Source organism: Lampris incognitus, chromosome 14, assembly GCF_029633865.1.
Source record: "Lampris incognitus isolate fLamInc1 chromosome 14, fLamInc1.hap2, whole genome shotgun sequence".
NCBI classification, from domain to species: domain Eukaryota; kingdom Metazoa; phylum Chordata; class Actinopteri; order Lampriformes; family Lampridae; genus Lampris; species Lampris incognitus.
The window spans coordinates 14,681,500-14,701,062 of NC_079224.1; the positions used below are offsets into that span (position 1 = coordinate 14,681,500).

The 19,563-nt window shown below is 46.0% G+C and overlaps 1 protein-coding gene across 1 annotated transcript in view; it reads left to right on the top strand.

Moving 5' to 3' along the window:
* insra (insulin receptor a) overlaps positions 1–17,984 on the top strand; it is a 69,282-nt gene extending 51,298 nt beyond the window's left edge. Inside the window, exons 9-21 of the mRNA XM_056292550.1 lie at positions 1,039–1,206; positions 3,206–3,404; positions 3,913–4,196; positions 5,832–5,971; positions 7,103–7,262; positions 7,892–7,994; positions 8,097–8,164; positions 9,246–9,475; positions 9,749–9,859; positions 12,554–12,713; positions 14,134–14,263; positions 16,907–17,041; positions 17,577–17,984. Coding sequence (XP_056148525.1) covers positions 1,039–1,206; positions 3,206–3,404; positions 3,913–4,196; positions 5,832–5,971; positions 7,103–7,262; positions 7,892–7,994; positions 8,097–8,164; positions 9,246–9,475; positions 9,749–9,859; positions 12,554–12,713; positions 14,134–14,263; positions 16,907–17,041; positions 17,577–17,934 — 2,246 coding nt within the window. The 3' untranslated portion in view covers positions 17,935–17,984. The remainder of the gene's footprint in view (positions 1–1,038; positions 1,207–3,205; positions 3,405–3,912; positions 4,197–5,831; positions 5,972–7,102; positions 7,263–7,891; positions 7,995–8,096; positions 8,165–9,245; positions 9,476–9,748; positions 9,860–12,553; positions 12,714–14,133; positions 14,264–16,906; positions 17,042–17,576) is intronic.
* Positions 17,985–19,563: the final 1,579 nt, after the last annotated feature.

Here is a 19,563-nt window from a genome sequence, read left to right on the forward strand (position 1 = left end):
CGGAAGAGTGGGGTAATTGGCCAAGTACAATTGGGGAGAAAACCGGGGAAATTTTTCATTTTGGTGAAGAAGGTGTTTTCCTTTGTAGCACGGACTTGAAAAATATAATGTGAAAAAAAGAAATTCCGACACTTTTTGAATTTAAAGCATATCGTACTGTCACTTTTACAGTATTTGAGACACTGGTGTTGAACCGTGCAGTGTGTATAGTGTTTCCCACACACATAGGCAGGCTAAATCCATTTTTCCTATACATTTATTTCTGATTTTTTTCCCCTTTATTTCTCCCAATTTAGTGGCCAATCGATCCCTATTCTAGATCAAACACCCACCCTCGTACTGTATGTGTTTGCCAACTGCACCTCTCCAACCAGCAGTGTCGAAGGAACCACCTCGCCACCTCTGTGACAAGGCGAGCCAAGCCAACGCCTGTTTTCCTGGCACACACAGAGATTTATATCATGTGACGAACACAAGCCGACCCCCCCCCCCCAAAGCAGCATTTGCCGATGTTGCTGCTTCATTGACTCCGGCCATAGTCAGATCTGGCGAGACCGAGGTGCGAACCCTGGCCCCCGGTGAGGAACTACATCGACACAAAGCCGATGCTTAGACCGCTGCGTCACCGCGGAGGCGCTAAATCCATTTTTGACAATTTTATGAATTTTTTTTTTTATCCATCTAAGAAAACGATGCCATCCGCGATCAGTTAACCAGAGGACCATCTCCCCTCGCTCTTCTGCATGCCCAGCACGTGTGAGAAAGAAGCGCACACCATCCCACACACTCTGTAGACACACACAGACAAAGGCAGACGCCACCACATATTTTGTGGAGTTTTTATAAATTCACTGCTTATCCTGTTAACATTGTCTGACTGGTAGTTGACTTTGGTGACTATTTTTTCTTTGGCTGTGACGGATGGGTCACTTCCCCCACTCCCCTATCCCCCGTGGGCAGAAACCCACCTCGAGTCTTATTTCAGACCTATTGTAAAATATTAATTAAGCCCCATGTGTTCCTGTGGTGTCTCCCCAGAGCCCTCAGTCCCGCTGGACCCGATCTCCTCCTCCAACTCCTCCTCGCAGATCATCTTGAAGTGGAAACCGCCAAACGACCCCAACGGCAACATCACTCATTACCTGGTCTTCTGCCAGCGCCAACCTGAGGCCAGCGAGCTCTATAAATTTGACTACTGTCAGAAGGGTGAGCTTACACAGTGTTTGTGCATGTGTGTGTGTGTGTGTGTGTGTGTGTGTGTGCGCGCATGAGTCTGAGTGTATATGGGCATGCATGCTTATGTATTTTTGTAACTTTGTACAGTTTTTACATTGTACAAAGTAATGGGGAGTGCGGGAGAGAGGTGAAGAAGAGAGTGCGGGCAGGGTGGAGTGGGCGGAGAAGAGTGTCAGGAGTGATTTGTGACAGAACGGTACCAGCAAGAGTTAAAGGGAAGGTTTACAAGATGGTTGTGAGACCAGCTATGTTGTATGGTTCAGAGACAGTGGCACTGAAGAAAAGACAGGAGACAGGGCTGGAGGTGGTAGAGTTGAAGATGCTAAGATTTTCATTGGGAGTGATGAAGAACGACAGAATTAGGAATGAGTGTATTAGCGGGACAGCTCAGGTTGGATGGTTTGGAGACAAAGCAAGAGAGGCAAGATTGAGATGGTTTGGACATGTGTGGAGGAGAGATGCTGGGTATATTGGGAGAAGGATGCTGAATATGGAGCTGCCAGGGAAGAGGAAAAGAGGAAGGCCAAAGAGGAGGTTTATGGATGTGGTGAGAGAGGACATGCAGGTGGTGATGTGACAGAGGAATATGCAGAGGACAGGAAGAAATGGAAACAGATGAGCTGCTGTGGCGACCCCTAACGGGAACAGCTGAAATTAGTAGTAGTATTAGTAGTACAGTTTTTACATTTGTGTTTGTTTGTATGTGAGAGGGGCGGCACGGTGGCGCAGTGGTGAGCGTGATCGCCCCACAGCGAGAAGGTCCTGGGTTTGAGCCCCGGGTAGTCCAACCTTGGGGGTTTTCCCAGGTTGTCCTCTGTGTGGAGTTTGCATGTTCTCCCCGTGTCTGCGTGGGTTTCCTCCGGGTGCTCCGGTTTCCTCCCACAGTCCAAAGACACATAGGTCAGGTGAATCAGCCGTACTAAATTGTCCCTAAGAATGAATGGGTGTGTGTGTGTGTGTATGTGCCCTGTGATGGTCTGGCAGCCTGTCCAGGGTTTCTCCCTGCCTGCCACCCAATGACTGCTGGGATAGCCTCCAGCATCCCTGAGTAAGGATAAACGGTTTGGATAATGGATGGGTAGATGGATGTGGGAGAGAGAGAGAGAGACTTGCTATCGCCATCCCTCCATTAGAAGGAGAGCTCTTTTTTTCTCTCACCATCGCTAGGGGTGAAGCACTCCTCAGCATCTCAACTAGCTCTTCCTTACTGCAGGGGCACTTTGCGCCCGACTGGTCTGACTTACCTTTCCATTGCTCTGTATGAAAGACAACAACTGAAAAGTTCATATCCAACACACTTCTTTAAACAAAGTGCGCTGTTTTGCAGGCTCTTTCTCTCAGAGTGCCTTGTAGCGTCCATGCGGTATTGGGCTCGGGCTGTCCAGTGGGAGCGGCTGTGCCAGTTCTATGCTCAGCCCATTAACACCGAGAACAAAGTGCAGTAAACATGCAGGAATTAGTCACGGTTAATCTGGGTATTAGCACCCACACATACTGACTCCCTGTGTCTTTCAAAGTATAAACCGAAAGCTGGAACGGGGACAGAAAGATTCCTGCTATGTGTGCAAGGCGGGTTCAAACCGAGTTCAGACAGATGCGTTGTGATTGAATTGTTCCTGTCACGGCTGACCTCCGTCAGCGCGCTGCCCCGCGGTGCCCTCTCGTCCCAGCACACGAGCGAGCCCGAACTTTCCTCTCCGAGCCCGCTTAACTCCCACACATCTGAGAAGTGGGCGTCTGTAGGGAGGCCGTGTCACTGGTAATTTATCTCCACTAGAAAAGGTTAGGACCGGGGGAATGACAATGACTGACGTGCCCCTCAGGCTGTGCGCGTGTGTGTGTCTTTGGTTCCGTGCGTGTGTTTTTATGTGTGTTCCTGTTCTGCCTGAGTGTGTGTGTGTTTTTTTTTTCCTTTGTTGTTTTTGTTTGATGCCTGTGCAGTCACGGGCGTCTCCTTCTGTTTCCTCAGGGATGAAGCTGCCGTCGCGGGTCCCCACGCAGGTGGACAGTGACGAGGAGCAGAAGTGGAACCAGACGGAGGAGCAGGGCCAGGCGACACGCTGCTGTGCCTGTCCCAAGACGGACAAGGAGCTCAAGAAGGAGAAGGAGGACTCCGAGTACCGCAAAACTTTCGAGAACTACCTTCACAACGAGGTCTTTGAGATCAAGTAAGACTACGGGGTGACCTTTGAAGGATTGGGTCTCGGGGGAATGAGGAGATTCTGCCTTTTCGCTTTCATGATTTATGTGCTTTGCCCCAGGTTAAGAGTAGAGATGTCTCTGTAAGCTAGACAACAAGAAAGTATTTCAGCTTGAGTTTTTTTTAAGATCTAATTTTCAGTCCTCCTGCTGTCAAACTTAATCTAGCTGAACTTTGCACTCAAATTCCATCTCTCCCTTAACAATTGAAGCTCACACTTGCCCTCTTGTGTTTAGTATTCTCAACCAGTCCATTAAACATGTAGATTAAAACCAGCTATAAGCATTAGTTATTAACAGCTCTGAGCCACACCTGTTTTAGTGGCCAACAAAAGGAGAGAATTCAAGTTGTCTCACAGAGACCCTTCTTGGCCTTGTTCATGAAATGGAGAAGAGTGGTTGTTATTTTTCAAATCGACTCAAATACAGCACAGATATTATATTCCACACTGGCTTTCTAACCCCCTCCTCCCTCAGACCCACCCGACAACGGCGCTCAGCCATGGGCATCGCCAACCGGACGTACCCCTTCCTCACCACCGCCCCAAGCCCGCCCGATGGCACGTGGGCGCCCGAGGATGAGGTGGAGAGCTTTGAGAGCACCAAGATCGTGGTCACAGTCCCCGCCAAGGAGTCCACTGTTATCTCCAACCTGCGTCACTTCACCAGCTACCAGATTGAGATCCATGCCTGCAACCACCCCACCGACCCAGCCCGCTGCAGCATGGCTGCCTATGTCAGCGCTCGCACCATGCCTGAGGGTAAGATGCCTCTGGCAGTAGTCCATCACATTCACCTATGGTGCAGCATAGAGGTTAGAGAAGCAGGTTTCTTACTGGAAGGTCCCCAGTTTGTGTCCCAGACCAGTTGAGAAGAGTGAATGCATACTCCTCCTCGCGTCAGTAACTTTTGTCAGTACGGCCACGAGCAAGACATATATTGCGAAGTAGGGGTCGACATTGGCCTGGCCGATTATTGAATCCGATGTTCAGCATTTTCACAATTACCAGGATTGTTATTTTTTTGCATCCGGTTGCCAATAAAATAAATTGATTTAAAAAATGCACTACTTTGGCTCCGATGCAGCTGGCTCTCTCCGCCTGTAGTCGCCACTCTGTGGTCTCAAGCAATGTCCCGCCCACAACTCTATCTGATTGGTTACACGTCGCGAGTAATAGCCCATCAGCTGACGACTACTGTGCTGCAGACCAGCGAGCGAGCAGAGCTGTGTTTCCAAGATAAGGGAGCAGATATTGCTGAAGTTGCAATAAACATCATGATCCTCTACGCCGAAGTTATAAAAACACCCCAATCTTATGATCTGTTTCTCTCTCTCATGACGAGTATGCCCAGTTACGCCACTGAAAATGCCTGAATCGTGCACTGTGTTGCAGTGATACAGTTAACTATAAGGAGATAATAGAGCTTATTTATGTTGCAATGCCACATCTTTGAGTAACGTTGGTGCTGCCAGTGCAACTGCAACTTATTTTAGCTACCACATTGCAACGTAACTTGCCCGTACGGGTTGGTGTTTTTACATGTCGTAGGTAGCCGATGGTCATGATAACATTAGCTAATGGTGAGTCGCGTAGCGCTGACTTGAGTGTGATAGCGAACATCGGTTGACGCCTATTGTGAAGCTTCTCAGTGAGCAGTAGTGATGCTGGAGATGAGCATAGAGCGGGAGAGGTCAGTACAAAATGCCCAAACAACTGACCTATGTGGAGCTGTTTACTATAATAAATATAAATGATTTGAGTGCGAGATGGAAACGGATGATCCGCTGTGGCGACCCCTAAAGGTGGAAGCCGAAAGAAGACGAAATGACATGAGCACCGGTGGCTCAGCCGGCTGAGGTGCATGATGTGATTGAATCTGACACACCTCTGGTTGCATCTCTGCCTTCGTCTCAGCACACTTTTTTATTAAAAAGCCAGGATGCTGTAGACGTCAGAGACTTTTTTCCTTTTGAATAAAAAATTTTTTTGGCGCTGTTGAAAAATACAGATGGGAATCACTTGTGTTTCCATTATTCATTTATAAGCAATTAAACAGTCTCCATGTGCGCAGGACCACGTCACTAAAAAATGTTTAAGAGAAAAACAATGATTGACAAAAATGACTTCTCATTACTTGATATGCAAACGTTTTAGACTAGTCAGTATACAAGTATTTCCATTGAGCTTTTCTTATTTGCAACTCACAAGCTTGCTTTAAAGAGCTTGCCGGACATGCCGATATCTGTATAACTGCATTATAATAGATGAACATAACCTTGTGCTTACCACAGATGGTGCTAATGGTTTTTCTGGATCAATACTGTAAAGAAACAAGTCTTGAAAATAAGGGCTTTGAACTTGAATCATACAGCAATGTGGCTTGTTTTTCCTCAGACAAGGCTGATGACATCGTGGGGTCCATCGCTTACAAGGTGTCCGAGTACACGGTGCATGTTAAATGGCAGGAGCCCAAAGCACCCAATGGCATGATTATTCTGTATGAGGTCAACTACAAGAGACTGGGAGATGCTGAGGTGAGGCCAAAGGGTTGCATGGAGTGTGTGTATATATCAGTGGCGCAGTGGTTAGTGCAGTCACCTCACAGCAAAAAGGTTCTGGGTTCGAGCCCCAGGGTAGTCCAACCTTGGGGGTCGTCCCAGGTTGTCCTCTGTGTGGAGTTTGCATGTTTCCCCTTTGTCTGCGTGGGTTTCCTCCAGGGGCTCCAGTTTCCTCCCACAGTCCAAAGACATGTAGGTTAGGTGAATCGGTCATACTAAATTGTCTCTAGGTATGAATGTGTGTGTGTGTGTGTGTGTGTGTGTGTGTGTGTGTGTGTGTGTGTGTGTGTGTGTGTGTGTGTGTGTGTGTGTGTGTGTGTGTGTGTGTGTGTCGGCCCTGTGTGACGGGTCTGGCAGCCTGTCCAGGGTGTTCCCCCACCTGCCGTCCAATGACTGCCGATAGGCTCCAGCATCCCCACGACCTTGAGAGCAGGATAAGCAGTTGGGATAATGGATGGATATACTGTATATCCACATGCACACATTCGCACACTGATGTACACACACTCATTTTTTTGTGTCTAGCTCCTCTCACACACAAAAAACAAAAACATGCAGACTTTTTTTCTTCTTCATGTAGGCAATAATAAATGACAGAAGATAATTTCAAAATGAAGTTGAGGTTATACAACTTAAACTCTCACACGCACAAATGCACACAAGAGATGGAGCGGTTGCTACCTGGCCAGAAACTTGGCCAAGACTTCAAGGTCTGCATTCTGAATTGGGTTTCCGTCACAGTTCACATGTCATTTGGTTGATAACCTTAATGGAAACATAATTTTAGCATCCTTGCATCCGTGCCATGTTATTTTGGTTTCTATGGTGACGGTCACACAAATATAACACCAACAGCTATTATTTTGTTGCGAAAAACAAAAAAAAAACCAATTTAAAATGTTCCCTTGGTTTGAACATAAAAACATGGAAACAGTCATAAAACGGGGAATGCTTTGCTATCCTATTAAGCAAGTCAACAATTTATTTTAGATGGCGTATTTAACCTTGTGTAGCACCAGGAAGCTGTGAATCAGTTGTTTTTCAGTGCACTGTTGTCGTCTTTAATGTGTATTTCCTCCTCTAACCGTCATGTTTGTTGCTCCCCAGGAGCTCCACCACTGTGTGTCCAGGAACATGTACAAAATTTCCAACGGCTGCAAGCTGAGAGTGGTGCGCCCTGGGAATTATACTGTGAGGATCCGTGCCACCTCCCTGGCAGGCAACGGTTCCTGGACCGAGCCCACCTACTTCTACGTCCAGGACATGAGTAAGTCAGCGTCCGTCATATCAGGACACATCTGCCCCTAGTTTGTCCCCAGGGTTCGGATACCAGTCTGGAAAAGGGTTGAATCCAGTAAAATTTATAAAGTGGGTCTGTAACAGAACGTTTTATGTAGCTGTGGACTCAGTTCGTATATTGTTTGTGGTTGTGAAGAACAACACCAACTCAAAACATTCAGATCTAGGCAAGGTCTGGTAAAAAGATGTGACTTGAATGAGGAGAAAAAGGGTAGGTACCCTGCATATGTCTAATTTACTACTTCAGCCTTCCTCCCCTTTGCTATTCAGAGTAACAACAAAGTACATCCTAAGTCTGTACTGACTGTTTTGCACATGTATCCTATTCTTGCACTTTGAATACCCTTAAGTACTTTATTCCCCATTTGTGTGTTGAGCCAGCAAAACAAGCATTTCATGATGAGAAGTGCAAACTTGCTTTTCATATAAGACAAATAAACTTGAAACTATTCTCAACAAGCAGAAAGCTGTTGCTGGTCCCCTGAACCTAAACAAACTGATAGTGTTTTCCCAGCTGTTATGCATAGCTGTCATGAGAGGTTTGTTTGTGGTGCAAACAAAATGTTGGCTAAGTGTATGTGCGGATGTGTTGGACAGGGGTTGATCCCACCAATTTGGTGAAGATCATCATCGGGCCGGTCATCTGCTTAGTCTTCTTTCTGTTCGTGGTGGCGGCCGGATTTGTGATGTTCAAAAAGAAGTAAGCCTTTTCCACGTTTTCTTCATCTTTCATTTCCATTTTGTGTTGTTGATTTTTGTGTTTCTCCTAACTGCTCTTTTTGGGTATGTTTTCACTCCTCAGGCAAACCCAAGGGCCTAGCGGACCCATCTATGCCTCTTCGAACCCAGAGTACCTCAGTGCTAATGATGGTGAGTGGTGAGGTTGTCAGTGGTTAGGTTAAAATTGTGACTGTCAGTGGAGATGAACAGATTACATTGGATGCAGAGATGAAAAGGTGAGTTGTGTTAGGACAGTATCTCTGTTTTGCTAAATTGCATGATTGAAATATACCATGATAAAGTGCCGCAAGTCTTTGTTAGTCAAACTTTCTGTATAAAACTCATGTCATACTTACAATGCAGCACAATAAGCTTTACACAAGATAAAGTATACATGGATAATGTACATAGAACAAGAAATATAGAATATGCATAAACGCTATACAAATATATATTTAAAAAAAAAATATATATATATATATATATATATATATATAGGCCGCCATCGGTGCTGTGCCCTCACATCGTACTGATGGAAACTATAAATTCTGCTGTGGCGGCCCCTGAAGAACAGGGAACAAGCCAAAAAAAAGAAGTATACAAATATATATACAAAAAATGAAGGGTGACTTAAGATAAGGACCAAGTACACGTATTTCTGGAAGTGTGCTGATGGGCAGTGTTTGGGCAGGATACAAAACTACCACCATTCCCAATAAAGATACTGTGATTTCCATACAAACAAGTTTCAATATAGTGACTGATTTAAAGAATAGACCGTGCTATTTTTTCACTCTAGTCTTCACTAAAATAAAATTCAATGTTGTACGTTTTACAAGATTTTCCAAATTCACCGATTTTTGAACATTAAATGATTGAAAGAAAAGTTTTAAAAATCAAACAAAGCCAAAAAGTCAAGCATGACATGTCTTTATATTTTTTTTAAGGTAATGCTGTTTAGGAGAGCACTTAAGCCAAGATGGTGCCTCCATGAAAACTTGATATGGGGCAATGCTTGGTAGTGGTGGCTTTGGAAGTCAGCCTCGTCTCTTGCCCAGCCATCGATAAGCCATTCTTCCTAGTTGTTCACTGACTCCGCTCTGTTCGTTACATCCATTGTAAGGGACACTGTTTGACCTTACACCTCCATCTCCTGTTGCGCTCACCGTTCATCACTCTGGATGGAAATTTTAGCTAAGTGGCAAAAACGTTAATGTCATTGTACCTGCAGTGTACGAGCCGGATGAATGGGAGGTGCCCAGGGACAAGATCAGCATTCTGAGGGAGCTGGGTCAGGGCTCCTTTGGAATGGTCTATGAGGGCATCGCTAAGGACATCGTTAAGGGTGAGCCAGAGATGCGTGTCGCGGTGAAAACGGTCAACGAGTCCGCCAGCCTGAGAGAGAGGATCGAATTCCTCAACGAGGCCTCCGTCATGAAGGCCTTCAGCTGTCACCATGTGGTAAGCAGAGACGTTATCGTCTTAAAGAGAAACGTGCTTTTCAGATGCATGCGGGCAGTCTGGATACGTGAAGAGTACAGCTGACATGTTAGCATCGCTAACGGTCTTTGGCGCTTGTTTGTACCACATGTGCGGGTCAGGAATATGAGCCCCTGTAGGATGTTTTTCCTGCTTAGCCCTACCTTTCTGTGTCCATCTATGGTCAAATTAAGTAGTGGTGCATTCACATGGTGCCATCGCCATTGTCACTAATTGTTTCCCTGCCCCCCCCAGGTACGTCTGCTGGGTGTGGTTTCCAAGGGCCAGCCCACTCTGGTGGTGATGGAGCTCATGACTCATGGAGACCTCAAGAGCTACTTGCGCTGTCTACGGCCAGATGCTGAGGTACGTAGGTTACCATGGTGATCATTCACGTGTACCAGATTCTACAGTGGATGGGCCGTGCTGACGTGTATGTTTTAGGTCACATGGCATGATTTTCTGGGGGAGAGGGGATTACTGTTGGAAAAACAAAAAAAAATCGATCACATAGTGAGAAGACAAGAAAGAAATGCCTTATACTGACATTAGTACGAGTGGCAGTGTAACTTGCAAGTTGCACATAAAGCATCTTGTGATAATCATTGTATTTGTAAGTAAAAGAAAACGTTTACTTAGCTCTTTATCGTTCTTGCACTATTTTTGCAGTTAACTTGAACAGTTTAAATTATGAATGCCATTTAACACTGAAAATGTCCAGGGGCCGGTTGCACCAGCAGGGCTGACGCCTGGTCTTAAGCTAAGTGATTTGTAACTTGGCGTTCTAAGTCTGACCTAATAGTTACGCCAGTTGCACCATCTACGCTTAAGCCTTCTTCTCGCTAAGACCGGGCATAAATCTTATGCCCAGTCAGGAGCTGGCGTAAAGTCAGAATTTAGGCCATTTCTATAGTGAAACACAGCTTGTAACACTGATCATGGTGCGTCTTGTATATCGATTTTACAACGAGCGGGCTTTGAGATGGGAGAGAGGGATGGACCGAAACAATCCACTAGACATGATTCTGATTCTGATATACAACGATGAGGAGCTGACTGAGTGGTTTTGATTCTGTGGAAGACCTATTTCAACTTAGTGAAGAGCTGTTAGCGGACTTGCAGTTTGTGTCGGACCACAACGCTGCATTGTCACCCATGTTGCAGCTGCTAATGGCAGTTCGTTTTTACACAAATGGTGCCTTTCAAAACACGGCTGGAGACATGATCAGCGTCCACAATTCCACCGCCTGTCAGGCCATCTGCAGGGTGTCACTAGCACCGAGCCGCCGCCTTGTGTGTTGTTTTGTTTTTTGGATTTTTCCACCTTTTTCTCCCCAATTGTACCTGTCCAATCACCCCACTCTTCCAAGCCGTCCCAGTCACTGCTCCACCCCCTCTGATGATCCGGGGAAGGTTGCAGACTACCACATGCCTCCTCTGATACATGTGGAGTCGCCAGCTGCTTCTTTTCACCTGACAGTGAAGAGTTTCACCAGGGGGATGTAGCACATGGGAGGATCATGCTATTCCCCCCAGTTCCCCCTCCCCCCCCAAACCAACCAGAGGAGGCGCTAGTGCAGCCACCAGGACACATACCCACATCCGGCTTCCCACCCGCAGACACAGCCAATAAGGACATAGGGACATCCGACCAAGCCGGAGGTAACACAGGGATTCGAACCAGCAATCCCCGTGTTGGTAGACAACGGAATAGACCACTATGCTACCAGACGTCCTGCGTGCTATTATTAAAAGAGGTATTATTAAACTAACAAGCTAAATAAACAATCATTGAACAGTCATTTATGGCCTCCCCTATTTCTCTCCAAGTTGACTGCTTCTTGTAGTTTGTTGTTGCGTTGGACTGCTTAGCAGCCGGCGTTTTCTTGTGCTGGCTGTACAGCTCTATCAATTTTCTTATCTCAATTTCCATGAAATTGAGTTTTCTTTTTCTTTGATCCTCCATGATGTTGATTAACTACAAATTAGCTGGACAGCAGGGAGTCAAGCGGCTATAGGCAATAGCCATGGTCGCATGGGCATTCACATGGACATGCATTGCTAAGACCGGGCGTAGCTAACACTAGGCTTAAGTTTGGTTGGTGCAACTGAAGTAAAGTCCTTTCTAAAGAAAGGTCTTAACAAAGTCCGACTTCGCAGCTAGGGCCAGGCTTAGTAAAGACCTGTTCGTGCAACCCATCCCAGAATTTTAAGTTTATTTATGCTTTAATTCAAACATGTAATATTTTGTATACTATTTGAGTTATTTATTTTTTGAAAAAAAACGTGATAGAAATCAGTGACGGCCACTGAAAAGATCCCCTTGAGTGGAGAGACACTGGAGACTGGCACAATTCACTCTAAGCTGCTCGTAGACTTGAACTGACATTACAATTCGTCCGGAACAAGCGCACTAATTTTCTTCAGGAGGATTAGGCTTTTCTAGGTATTTTACTGTTTTGCTTGAGGAAACTCCTTTGCAGCACCGCTGTTTCCACTCTTAATTTCATTCTTTTTGAGTTCAAAAACGGGCAGCTATTGCTACGTATGGCCGTCGATGGTCACCATCTGTTTTCACTAATCGTCCCCAATCTAGTTTGTTTGTGCTTTTTCGTGAAATGAGCTGGTGTGGTGTATGGCAGAATGAAAGTATGTGTACACATTGGTCCATGCTGGTACACAATTGCTCATCACTGTGTTAACCCACTGAGGGGATTTGTTGAATGGAAGGATCAGATGTTTGACTCTCCGCTGTAGTCTTCCCACTTACATCATAGACATCTATGATGGCCCTGCTGTCTGCACTCCTTACTATTAGCTGCTTGTAATTTTTGCCGTCTAAAATTAAAGCTACTTCAACTGTTGCTCTGCATAAGTGTGTTAGCCAAAGGCCCAACATGTACAATTGAAAAATCTTAACAACTATTTACCTTCCAGATGAGGATCTGATGCATACAATGAATTCTTTTGGGGGTCCTACTACATCCTGAGTTAACCTTCAATGTGAACAGCTCATGAGTTGAAAACGTTAAGACGTGTCCTCTGTCTTGTGTACCTCAGAACAACCCAGGGCGTCCGCCGCCCACACTGAGGGAGATGATCCAGATGGCGGCAGAGATTGCTGACGGCATGGCCTATCTCAACGCCAAGAAGTTTGTACACAGAGACCTGGCAGCCAGGAACTGCATGGTGGCTCACGATCTTGCCGTCAAAATAGGAGGTAGAGTCAGACAAAACTGAAATGAACTCCAGGGTGGATGGCAGCTGATAGTAATCAGATGTAGAACTTCTCTTATCTAGGATCCGTTAAGACAGGTATACCAAGTATATAACTTGAATGTTTTGGTGCTGAATTAAAGTAAGAGTGTATTATACAGGTCTGACATACTAGGTGCAGGACAAAATCCATTGTCACCGTCCATCCATCCAGACTCCACGATTACACCGTTCTCCCACTGCCCAACACGCAATACCTACAGCAACACAGCCATTCGCCTCTTTCCAGAATTTTCCAGATTATTAACACACTCCCTTAATCTGTTAAGTATGTGTGAGAGAGGGCGTCCGGGTAGTGTGGTGGTCTGTTCCGTTGCCTACCAACATGGGCATCATGGGATCGACCCCCTGTGTTACTTCCAGCTTGGTTGCGCATCCCAACAGACACAATTGGCTGTGTCTGTGGGTGCGAAGCCAGATGCGGGTATGTTTCCTGGTCGCTGCACTAGCACCTCCTGTGGTCGGTCCGGGCGCCTGTTCAGGGGGGAGGGGGAACTGGGGGAATAGCGTGAGCTTCTCGCGTGCTACATCCCCCTGGCAAAGCTCCTCACTGTCAGGTGAAAAGAAGCGGCTGGCGACTCCACATGTATCGGAGGAGGCATGTGGTAGTCTGCAGCCCTCCCTGGATTGGCAGAGGGGGTGGAGCAGTGACCAGGGCAGTTCGGAGGAGTGGGATAATTGGCCGGATACAACAGGGGAGAATAAGGGGGGAAAGAATCCACACACAAAATAAAAAATGTGCGAGAGGGTAAAAACTTGGTCCAGGATGGATTCTGCACTGCTCCTCCTTGACTGAGTTTCCATATTATCCTGAGTCTCTTTCTAAACACCTTGGCACAGGCTTTCCCTGGCATGCTGTAACATCACACATACCACAAGCAAGACTTGATATGCACAGTAAACTGAGCAAATTCACCAACTTGTCAATTGAGCAGTTACCTTTATGCTATTTCTACATTTCAGTTGTGCTGTATTTGGGTGTTATTTTATTTATATCGTGTTATTCCTGTCAGATTACATGATCCAAAACACCATTTTGCTGTGCCTTGAAATCTGATCAGTTTCATGTGAAGTACACTTACACAGAGAAGCGTCATGGTAGACTTTAATCAGTAAAGGACAATGAAATAAAGAAGGTAAACGAAGAAACCAAAGTAACGACAGTTAAAAAGCAAACGTGCAGAACTTGTTTTCAAGAAAAATCCAGAAAAGAATACAAATACAAAATGGATTACAGCAAAGATGTTCAGACACAGCAAAGTACCAGCAGCACAGGTTTGACATTAAATACTAGAAATACCAAGAATAACTGGTAGGCAGTTATCAACAGTATTTGAAATATGAATATTTCCTGTTCTTCCCAGATTTTGGCATGACCAGAGACATCTATGAGACCGACTACTACAGGAAAGGAGGGAAGGGCCTGCTGCCTGTAAGGTGGATGGCCCCTGAGTCTCTGAAGGATGGAGTCTTCACTGCACACTCAGACTGCTGGTCAGTGTAACTTTGACTCTCTTTTTGACACTCTTTTTGTATGTGTGTGGGTGTGCGTCTTCTCCTGGATCGCCACCTTGCCGCGGTGGAGAAGCTTGCGTGTACCAATGATCCCAAGAGCTATGCCGTCCGGAGCTTTGCTCCTGGTAGGGTCACCCAAGGCGGACAGGTCAAGGGGGAGGTTCCAGACGAAGCGCGATCCAACAAAGACCTCAACGGCGGAACTGACGGAAGATGTCTCCAGGTCACAATGGCAGTGAAGGCGGATGAAGGCTGCAACAGAGGTGGTCCCCAATTGTCTTGGTTGTCCATGCCAAGGACCGTGGTATGGCTGCAGGCGCATCAGCCTCTCCATGTAAAAAGCTGTCACGCGCAGGGGTCCTCCCATTGTGCTGCTCCAGGATCAGCCTCTAAACCCACTTGAGGACCCAGAGGGAGGATGGTCATACTCGACCTCAAGTGACCGCTGATGATGATGATGATGTGTGTGTGTGTGTGTGTGTGTGTGTGTGTGTGTGTGTATGAGAGAGCGAGTGAGGAAGTCCACGCAAATACGCACCTATGTATGTATGTTTTGGAGAAACTGTGCACGTGTGGAGAAACGCAGATCTCCAGGTGGAACTGCTGCACTAAGGGGCAGCTCTGACTGGCTTGTGAGTTGATCTTAAGATTGCATCTGTAAAAACTCGACACTAAATGGTAATCTGGGTTCACAATCGGTTACGAGCAGCCACAGATCATGACCGTGCCATCCCGCTATTGTTGGGAGGGGCAAATCTGGCCCACTTGTCCTCAAGCGTGTACTTAGCCTGAGCTGTAGCTCCCTTTGCACAGCTAATAGTGTCGAGTGCTTGACTTCATCTTTTGTCTTATTCACAGGTAAAAAGAAATAAAAAAAACTGATTGTACCCCTCACATATTTACGATACACTTCGCAGGCTTGTGCAGTTTTGCAGTGTTTCCCCTAGGTTGACTGCTTAGGGGAGGCCAATGGGCCATGCATTGGGGGTGGCACTAACCCAAGTAATTACAATATTACAAACATTTGGACTTGAACAAACAGTTTAAGGAGTCTTTTTTTTTTTTTTACAAATTCATTATTCATTATTTCAAAGCTATCTTTTTCGTCTTTGGCTTAGGCCTGGGTCTGGCTCCATTCCACAATCCCGTCTGTGTTGCCTACATATCCGGCAGAATGTTCCTAAAACCAAAAAAGAAAACTGAAATAGTTCCCATTCGTTCTGTTTATGCCAACTGGTAGTAAAAAAAATTCAGTTCAGTGCGTATTGTTTTTAATATTTGGGCGGCACGGTGGCGCAGTAGTTAGCGCTGTCGCCTCACAGCAAAAACGTCCTGGGTTCAAACCCCAGGGTCGTCCAACCTTGGGGTGGTCATCCCAGGTCGTCCTCTGTGTGGAGTTTGCATGGTCTCCCCGTGTCTGTGGTGGGTTTCCTCCGGGTGCTCCGGTTTCCCCCACCATCAAAAAGACATGCATGTTAGGGTTAATACTCCTGTCTGTACCCCCAAGATGAACTGGAGTTGGTCCCTGGGTGCTGCATGGCGGCTGCCCACTGCTCCTAGCTACACAGCTGGGAAGGGTTAAATGCAGAGTGTAATCTCCCTGTTGAGATCAATAAGGTATCTCAAAATAAAAAGAATATATTCGATCAGTACGCTTCCTCCCCTGGCCACTTGGTGGCGCTGTTGCGTTGAGTTTGATCGTGGTGTTAGCGCCACAAGATTATTTGGATTTGAATTAAGTGTACCTTTTTATTTACTTTTGCACCTAACCTTACCGATAGCGGTCTTGTAGAGCCAGGCGTATTTCCTGTCTGATAGCCAGGATGGGTCAAAGCCTCGTCCTGCTGCGCTTGTCAGGGGCTGCAGCCGTATCAGCAGGAGGGTTGCCAGTGCTCTGGCCCGGACTAGCTCCCCTCCCATCAGCAGCAGAGCTTCTAGCATCCTCGCCAATGTCAACAGGTTCAGGTTGGGCGCGCTTAAAAAAAACACAGGCAATTTGGCCCGAATTTCAGACGTTTTGGGTCGACGTCCGTCCATGTTTGGTTTTAGACAGATTACGTTAATAATTTACTCTTGACGGGAAGCTTTTATTGCACTTACAGTGATGTAATGAGTTGTCTTCAACTCAACTAAGGTTATCTTCGCTTCACCTGTCTCGTCTGCTCCGCTCCGTGTGTGTGGGTGGGTGGAGGGGCTGAGCCCTGCCCTCGGTGAAGCAGAGAGCAGAAGAGAGAAACTAGCTGGACCGTAAATGACAGCAAAACACAGTAAAGACTCTCACACTGAGCTGAAATTAAGCGAGTGCATGTAAATTAGGTAAATAACAGAAATAAAATATTTTGTTTCCCACCCACCCAAGGCAGTGGTAGGGTAAACACTGTTTTATATTTGTGTTGAACAGGCTGCCCCTGACATTGTATGATGTCACTGATCTGTTGTCTGCTCTCAGATGTCTTATCTTCTCCAAGTGCTGTTGACCGAGGCTTTTGACCCGCCTCACCTCTGTCTGCGTCTGCATAGCTTCAAGTGTTTACAGCCCGCCATAGTCTCTCAGCGGTTTAACTGGCCTGTCCTCATTCTCCCCCGTGCTGTTGTTGTCTGTCTTTGCCCTCTGCCCACCAGGTCGTTTGGGGTGGTCCTGTGGGAGATCAGCACGCTGGCTGAGCAGCCTTACCAGGGCCTGTCTAATGAGCAGGTCCTCAAGTTTGTCATGGACGGAGGCTACCTGGACCGACCAGACAACTGCGCCGACAGGCTGTGAGTACAGAACCCACATTATCTACTGTGATTGTTCATCTCTTCTGAAAACCGTACAGATGAGACCCTCTTGAGCTGGTTGGGCTGTCAGTCAAGTCCGAGTAACACTGGGTTGTAACTTTCTAACTTTTATGTACACAATTTTAACATGATGTATGGATGTGTGCGTGATACTTTAACTTGAGAGGAGATGAAATCAAAGAAGGTTGAATCAGTTCATCTGGATACAATGTTTATAAACAGATAAACGTTGTATCCAGATGAACTGATTCAACCTTCTTTGATTTTCATACCTGGATTATTGAGCATGCATCAAGACATTGAGAGGAGATGGTACAAATATTTGCCTGGGTTAGTGGATCTATTTGCACCCGAGTCACCTATATGTTTAAAATGCACATAAACATGACTCTGGAAGGTGCTTTGAATTGAAGCCTATGTTAAATTCCATATGTGATACAAAATATAAAATGTCAATATTTTGTCTTGCTTTATAATGAACCTTGATCTTTCCTCGGATGCGTCCCCCACCCAGACACAACCTGATGCAGATGTGCTGGCAGTACAACCCCAAGATGCGTCCCACCTTCCAGGAGATCATCGAGATGCTGCGGGAGGACCTGCACCCGTCCTTCCAGGAGGTCTCCTTCTTCTACAGTGAGGAGAACAAGCCGCCCGAGAGCGAGGACTTTGACCTGGACATGGAGAACATGGAGAGCATCCCGCTGGACCCGTCGTCCTACTCCCAGAGAGAGCAGTGCTCGGACAGGGACGAGGCCTCCTCCGTTGGCCTGAGGGCCAGCTACGAGGAGCACCACATCCCCTACACGCACATGAACGGGGGCAAGACCAATGGACGAATACTGGCTCTGCCCCGGTCCAGCCCCTCATAACATTGTGTATACTCCCTTCCCAAACACACACACACACACACACACACACACACACACACACACACACACACACACACACACACACACACACAAACCTAGAAGCTATATACCTATATATTCTTTTTGTTTTGTTTTGTTTTTTTGTTCTGTCATTTTATAAAGATTGCAGATTTTGTCACTGTCTCTTCAGAGGCCCCTTGAAGCATATCTCAGGATGTTATTATATTATTTTTCTCCTCAAATGCCCCACTCACACACACACACACACACACACACACACACACACACACACACACACACACACACACACACACACACACACACACATTGCAGTATGTCCACTCAAGGAGACTTGAAGATACTTTTTTGTATTTAAGGACAAACTTCTTGGTCCCCTTGTCCATGATTGTAGTTTTGGGCGGATGATGGAATCAACTGTGAAACAAACTCTTGAGAAACAAGAAGGCTGCTAAACCTACGGTCCCCCTTTTCTCAACCCCAGACTGTCTCCCGCCCCCCCTCCCCCCCTTTATTAAATGGGTTCACATCCCTGGGTTGCTAAATTTTTGGAGAAGAAAAAAAAAGTGCCCTTCTATTTTGTCTGTGGCCTACAGCGGCTGTCGTGTAAATAGCGTTGGCGCCTTTGTGCTCGAGCGGTCAGCAGATGACAGACTGTACCGGAAAAGCTTTGGGAACTCCCGTCAGACGGCCAAAGATGTTACGTCGTCGAACAAACTCTTCCTCAATCCACTGGAGAAGCTGGTTGAAATGGCGTGCCTCCTCACACTCTGCAGTATTGTTCAACAGCAAACGGGATTAAATAAGATTTTGGTCGGGTTATGTTTTGCTTCTTCTTTTTTTTTTGTTTACTTTTTTTATGTTTGTCTTTTTTCTCCTTTTTTTTGTTGATGCGAAGCAACTCAAGGACCTGAAAAGAAACTCGCTCACTCGTTCACATAATCACGGTGTGCTACAGGAGTCCGTCTGTGGGCTGTGCACAGCTTTGCACATTAGAGGAAAAACGTGTTCTGAGAGGCTTGAAAACGGAAGAAAAAAAAAGGGCAGTTGAGTTCAGCCGTCTGCGAATCTTTCTCAGATGGATCGCATCACTTGTCCTCCTCCTGTGAGCTGCTTGCCACTCCGTAGGGAACCGTGTCCTGACAAGCCTCATGCCTACTAAACACCTAGAGTCATTTTACTAAATGCAAAGTCACCAAGTCCTTATTTGCTTGGACTCGGTAACTGTAGCGCTTCGCACCCATGACACCGCGTGTCCTTGTTCTCACAGTTACACCTGAAGGATATTTAAACTTTTCAACAAAAAAAATACACTTTGACAAAACGAGTTCCTCGGATTGACCAATAGCTGCTTCTCTGGTATATTTTAGTGGGTATAGAAGATAAAGATATTTATAAATATATTATCAATGTTTTGTTTTTTTGTACATAGATGATGTTTTGTCATTCTTGAGGTATTTCTGGTTGTAGAATATGTTTTTACATGTTTGTCTCTTATGGCTATTTTTTTTTCTAATCCAGAATGTTATAGTAATCATCCTTTTTTTGGACTATTGATCAACCAAAAGCACTTGTTTTTTTTGCTATCCAATGCACAGGAGGAGAGTCGGC